We start from the raw sequence: 6,990 nt of genomic DNA, 5'->3' as shown, positions 1-6,990 counted from the left end.
TGGAGACAACTCAAACAAGATTAGTGTCTGATAGAAACAAAACATTCATTTTACAATAAAAATATCTGCACAAAAACATCAAAAAAGAAAAAAAAAAATTGAGGCTCAAGGAGAAAGGGTAACGCAAAAAAAATATATATATATAAATGTTCGCTTTTCATCTTTTCAGTACAGTCACAAATCACACAGCTGTGGCAACAAATCTCTTTAAAATTACATAACTGAAAGATAAGAGAAGGAACCCCCCCCCCCCCCCCCCCATCCCATCCCATCCCATCCCATCCCCTCCCCTCCACTCCCCCCACTTGATTGTGTTCATTTTTAAGAGCGTATACTGCAGTTACAACGGATTCCCGACTGAACAAAAGCTGCACATCAAATCTTGGATATCAAGACTATCAAAAAAAGGCACAAATAAACAGACAGGTTGCACAAAGAACTCGGCAGAAGCTTATCATACAACAGAGTCCCAGTAAGGTTCCCAGCGCCCTTTAATGTCCTCACTAGACCGCCAAGTCACCATCTACAGGCGAGTCAAGTCCCTGCAGGCACCCGGTCCGGACTACGAGTCCCATCCCAAGAACTGTAGAAGCAAGTGCATTTAATGTTTCGACAGAGAGATTATTACAGAGTATCGGGACAGACGTTCACTTCGGGGTGATTTGTCACAAAGCGTCTGCTCGACTGAAATTCAGGGGGGACTGAGTGCAACAGCAGACACCGGGCAAACAACAAACTCCAACAGCAGATTGGGAGTTTTACTTAATCGCTTCTCAGAGGCTGGAAATAATCTCATTGGTTGAGTCAAACCTCGAGGGGCGGAGCCAAAGAACCGCAGATTTTCAGGGCGAAAAGTTAGCAAACTGGCAAACTTGAATGGCAAAGAAGGAATTAAAATTTAAATAAAAAATATCAATGGCTTTTTTCCCCCCATTCATTTACGGTCATTGGCATATTTTTTCAGTTAGTAGCAGAGTGCTAGGTTTCAAAAATCATTGGGCTTCAGTCTAACGTAACTTAGCTGGAAAAACTGTGGTTCTTTGGCTCCGCCCACTGATGTTTAACTCAACCAATTAGATTATGTCTGCCTCTGAGAAACATATGTATAACTAAAACTCCAATTTGCTCTCCAACATGTTCTAAAATGTATGCAAATATATAGTAAGAATCAAAAGCCAAGAGTCTGTACTTTTGCCTCACTCATCTATGATTGGAAAATTTCATAAATTTACAGCTAGCCCCAGTACTTTTGCCACAGACTGTACACATCATGGAAAATTGCTTTCACCCAAATAATGACAGCTGAAGCAAGAGCAGCTGGACAGTTACGAAATTGGCCTACTTAATTACATAATTAATTACATTTTTAATTCCTTGGTTTACTTTAAGTGCCAGCGGAGCCAGATTCTTGGAGAATCCACTCATGTAGATTCTGACCAATCTACTTCGAGATACTTTAGTGTAGTAAATAACACTTTAATTCATTCATTAGGTCACTCACATTACCAAATTAACAAAGATTTTTTTTTTTTTTTTTTTAAGTGGGAGTGCTGTAACCTAACAGACGGTTAGGTGTACCATGAAACTGAACATTTGAGGCCCACTTGTAAACAAATTAAAACGGCAGCCATTACATGCTGCAGTGCTACAAAAATGAAATAACACGGTCGGTAGATAAATGCTAAGTTCTTTAGATCTAACCCAAGTGATGCTTCCGAGTTAGTCTTGTGTTTGTCTCGTCCGCAAAAGTTTCCAAATACATGTTTGTAATTCCTTTCATCTGAAATAAAATCTTGAAATTGAACAGTCTTCGATCGACAGTTACTGACAAAAATATTGGTCTTGACTTCTGCTGCAGTTTTGCACTTTTAGTTCCACTGCAGTTTTCTGCTGGTTTTGACATTATCAGCGTGAAAATGTGCAATTTGAAGCAAGACTTCATGTAGCGAAGGACTAAATGGAAAACATGATCTGTCCTGTTTTTGACGTGGAGTCTTATTTCAACTTTCGCATGCCTGGATTTCTCTGGTAGAGGGAACAACGCGGTTTGTGATTATTGTGGCATAAATACAGAGCTATGGTTATTCTCCTATTGCAACCACTACAAGACATTTGTTTCAGCATGCAGATGGAATTTGGCCAAAAAATGCGTAGATCAAAATTAAGAGTAAATCTATCAAAACGCAAAAAAGGTACAGAACAAATAAAGAAGAACAGGAAAAAAAAAATGAAAACAGAAACCAGACGAAGCAAAGAAAAAAACAGAACATAAGCACCATGTGATCGGGAAGAGTGAAATACCACAAAAAAAGGTAGAACAAGAAGAGCCTGGGCTTTCCGGGTGGAACGGCCCGGCTGTGTGGCACTTAACATCGTCTTTGTATACAGAGCTTATAACAGTCATGCAAAGGGCACAGTATTATTCTAACAAGGCGAAAGAGAGATCAACAAGAGACAAGAGACAAGAAGAAAGAGGAAAAGAAATAAAAAATAAAAACACTGAACAGGAAGAAGAAGGGAGGCACAACAATATTTCTTCCAGACACAAACAAGTTCTCTGTGATAAGTGAATTCATATCCTGACGCGGTTATTTTTCCCCCCATATGAAAAATATCATCCTGTACATGTAGACGAGTGCTTGTACGTTATAAATTCACTTTTCCTTTAGTTTCTCATCACTAAGGCGAAATTGATGGGAAAACCTTGTACTGCACCTGTATCTGTAACTTACAACTCAATGCGGTTTTACACAACCGTACCCATCATGACTATGAGAAAAGAACATGGGCATTTTGTTTCTCAACCGTCAGTAAAAAGGAAAAACATTACAAATTCTTCTGATTCACCTTGTATCGTCACTCTTGCCATTACAATATTTTTAAGACTCTTTAGGCTATAGAATATATTTGCATTTGGGCCTTCTGTGTGTTAAGGATTTAAAAAAAAAAGGTCTTTGACAAAACATATAGCTTTCAGAGAGCTAATGCAACACCGTATGACGGCTTTTTGGCCCGAAAAGTCTCTGACTGATTATGTGATTTCATTGCATAAATCAGTTGATTTAATTAGGGTTTTTCTTTTTTTTTTTGAGAGAGAGAGAGAGAGAGAAAGAGAGAGAGAAATCACGGTGTCCCTTGTCACCGCATGACAAATGTTAGAAAATTCAAAAGACCTTTTTGATGGATGATTCTGATAACCTGCTCACTCGAAAATAATCTACCGTTGTTTGTGCAAGATAGGCAGAATTATAACCACAACAATTGCACCAAAAAACACAACAGCTAGTTTATCACTGTCATTTGACTAGACAAAAGGTCTTGAATAGGAATAGCCAGAGCCAAAGCCTTTGAGACACACACAAAAAAAATTGTTTATCTTGGCTTAAAACACAAAATCACCTCCACACTATAAGCCATGATGTAACCCCCTCACCTCCGAGTGAGAGAGAGATAGAAAGAGAGTTAAATAGAGAGAGAGAAAGAGAGAGAAAAAGAGAGAGAGAGAGACAGAGATTGATTGATTGATTCCTGACGCCATTCCTGAGCAAAGTGGACTTGACGAGTGAGACCCAAGGAATCCAGGTGATGTGGACGACAGGAGAGAGGAAAATAAAAAAACCCAAAAAAACAAAAAAATCACAGCAACAGAGTGGAGGCAGGGAGGAGCAGTGGCAGCGCAGAAGCCAGTCCAGAGAGTCATCTGGGGGGGAAAGACAACAGCGTCTTGTGAGATGAGCCATCAAATATTTGTTTGTGTTTAAAGTAATAATCCGCTACCTTTTCATATAAATAAATGCCTGTTTTGCTGCTCTCTATCATCGATTGATACAACTCAAAGAGTGATTCCACCTATATCCAGTTCATATTACATTATTGGGTTTTATTACATCAATAGAAATGTTTAAATTTTGCAGTTTTTAAAAATGTAATAACTGAACCGCTGAATGTAATAACAGTCAAAATTCAATACCCAACTGTCATGATGATCACCAAAGACATATTCATCCCTTTTTAAGAGTAGCATGGGTATTGAAACTATTTTGACTATTACATTTTGGAAACATTTCAACCTTTCCGTTAATATAATAACACCCAATAATAATTATGTTAACAGGAAAAAGTTATTACCTTAATGGTAGGTAACTTATCCCATTAATGGGAAGTTTATCACATCAACACATTATTACCTCAATTATTACACTAGTAGTTTCAAACTTCTACTGGTTTCTGATGTTAATGGAGAGATATTACATTAACAGTTATAATACATAATACTACATATTATATGGGACAATACATGGTTACTGCCAACAAAAAACCCAGCAACAACAGCAATCTGCTTTGTGATTTCTCTTGGTCTAATTTAGGAGTTCTGACTTGGTTCCTTTCCAGCAGACACATGGTGCTATGCATCGAAATGCTGGGGAGAAGAAATACAATAATTATATACGCTGATGGAAAGCAGATGATGGGCTATAAAATGTAGCACTGACTGTTATTATCACAATAGCGGCCGGTCGGGGAATAGCTGAGTGTGGTTAGCAGGGATTACAAGGGAAACGCCACATTCTCAAGGACTGGAGATTTAAGATTGGAAATCGAATGGTTCATATTGTAGAAATGTCTCACCACTGTGTTACTGTCTTATAAACACTCTGTCTGTATGTTCTGTTATTCCCAAGGTTAGGTGTCTTTCTTGCCTCTACAGGTTACGCAAATAAAGAAATAAAACAAATAAATAACCCAACTAGAAGCACAGCGATATGTGACAAAATTTTAACGCACTTAGGATAGATGCCATTCACCGTTAAAGGAAAGCACTGACATCATTTCGCTTTGGCTGCAACCTGATGTCGATAATGACCCCAAAGCAAAATTATATTGGTGCTGTCCCTTTAAAGTGCCAGTTTAAAAACTATAACAGATGGCTTTTGAAATGGCTTCATCTTCATGGATCGCTTCTGCTTCCCATTCTACAAGAGCAAAATTTGGATCAATATCTAAATGGATAGTTTTCATTAACTGTGTGTGCTATGTGAGGTTATTTAAACTCTTTAGTGGTCCTTACTTCGGCTCTTGAATGATGAGTTGTTAACTTCAGCCCAAACGAATCATAGTAGTCGTTAAAGCTCCAACACCATTCACTTGTAGGGTTATTGCGAGTAGTGTTCGTTATGGCCTCTCTCCTCAATATATTATTTATTATATCAAGCAGTGGAGGCTGGTCCTCAGAGGACTGGTGCAATTATCTAATTTTTATCCTTTTCTCCTAAAAAGGAATAATCATGACTACAGAATAACCATACATTTTGAGGCCATACTCTTTTACCCCAAGTCCTGTCCTCCATCGTAAGGCAGGGACACATTCAAAGATTTTCAGTCTCTTCTGTCGTATTTGAGGCGCACACCTAACAACGGCTGTCTTTGAGGAGCACAAATCTAAAGACCATAGACTGTATAAAAAAAGACAGAATAAGCAAACACAGTTCTCTCGGGGGAATGTGATTTTTCGCGGTACACCTGCACTCACAAGAATTTATTTTACCACGATATTTTGATACCAAAACATACATGGAGCCCATATGACTTGCATCAATTGTGGTTTGTGCTGCGATTTGCACAAGAAAAAAATATTTTCTTTCCCGGCTCAGCCATCGCACACGTTGGATCCCTTACTTATTTTAAGTATGGTTACCAATGACCAGGTCCTACAGCCATATGGACCTACCTACCTGTGTGAGATGTTAGGACCTAAAGCCTGGCTGGAAACGTGCAGTTTCTTCAAAGATGAGCTCCTTCAGTGTCTCTTTGGGTAGGTCATCCAGCTCCATGTCAAACTTGAATGGGGCTTCGGCTACAGGCTACACAGAGAGGGCGGCAGAGAGGACATGCTCATGTAAATGTACAGTTGGGACTTTTGGTTTTGATCCCATTTGATTATTTATGGCAGATCAGCTAAATCTAGAGCAGTAACAGTTAAAAGAAAGAAAGGAAATGTGCACCATCATTGTGTTATGTAGAGATGTTGCAGTTGCTTATCACGATATCACCCAATTCTCTTCGGATACATTTTTTTGTCATAATTTATTTCATTGAAGGAATTCAATTTTTCATAGCATGCATGAGCCATCTAGACAAATATATACTACACTCTTAAAAATGTAAGGAAGAAAAGGAAAAAAAAAAGACCTCGACAACCACAGGATTATAATCTCACTGGCAGAAGATGGTGTGTCCTCATTCAAAACATACCAAGAGTGCCTAGATGACACAAGCTGACGTCTAACAGTCCTAACCGACCATCTCACCTCATCTGTAGGGTCGTAATATTGCTCCAAGTAGGGGTGTGCCAGGGCCTCCTCCACCTCGATCCTCTTGTGGGGGTTGAAGGTCAGCATCTTGTCCAGGAGGTCCAGTGCTACAGCAGAAACACAGTGGGACAGGAAGGATGTGAACATTTAAATGGCACAAGGAGACAATGAAGGAGTTACTTTAGGTGTTATTTGTATACTTTCTGATCAACAGCAGCAACAACTACGCCTGCCCACTAGAGGGCGCCAGGACACGCTACATCCCTCTTGGGTTATTTTAGGGGGGGTAATTTTGTGAATTATATTTATGGTTTGGGAATTTTTATAAGGGATTATTGATTTAAGGAAACAGAAAGCTGTCTTAGACTAAGTTGTTGAGCTGGTGCATCTTCAAAACCTAAACATAAACTAATTATGTGTCCTGACACTACAATGAAACTGGGCAGCCCACATACAGTATGGCCTCTAGACTGACTTAGAATTAGCTTCCCTCTTCCCATGTCCAGCAGCCACTGATCTAGTATTGATGAAAGACTGCAAGACAGCAAATTGGACTTCAATCTTAATAATCCAGCAAGATACAGAGCTAATTTGGATGGTACCTGTGTGGCTACAGCTTCCTCTCCAAGCTCCTCTCCCCTCTCACTAGCATCCATAGCATCTAACAGTGGCCATTTCA

At 39.2% G+C, this 6,990-nt stretch overlaps 1 protein-coding gene across 2 annotated transcripts in view; it reads right to left on the bottom strand.

Annotated features, from left to right (window-relative positions):
• Positions 1-304: 304 nt before the first annotated feature.
• LOC139667763 (mitogen-activated protein kinase 1-like) overlaps positions 305-6,990 on the bottom strand; it is a 29,918-nt gene continuing 23,232 nt past the window's right edge. The window contains exons 7-9 of one of the 2 annotated variants that reach the window (XM_071547251.1): positions 6,309-6,418; positions 5,729-5,861; positions 305-3,700 (exon numbers count right to left, since the gene is read on the bottom strand). In XM_071547251.1, the coding sequence (XP_071403352.1) occupies positions 5,745-5,861; positions 6,309-6,418 (227 nt within the window). In that variant the 3' untranslated portion in view covers positions 305-3,700; positions 5,729-5,744. The remainder of the gene's footprint in view (positions 3,701-5,728; positions 5,862-6,308; positions 6,419-6,990) is intronic. The other variant, XM_071547250.1, reaches the window with a different exon arrangement.

This window comes from Centroberyx affinis, unplaced genomic scaffold (assembly GCF_046629955.1).
Source record: "Centroberyx affinis isolate AG114_WGS23_722 - 3 ecotype Tasmania unplaced genomic scaffold, CSIRO-AGI_Caff_v1 ptg005746l_1, whole genome shotgun sequence".
NCBI classification, from domain to species: Eukaryota; Metazoa; Chordata; class Actinopteri; order Beryciformes; family Berycidae; genus Centroberyx; species Centroberyx affinis.
Note: the sequence above shows the minus strand (reverse complement) of the source record. Positions and strands in the feature narration are given on the sequence as shown.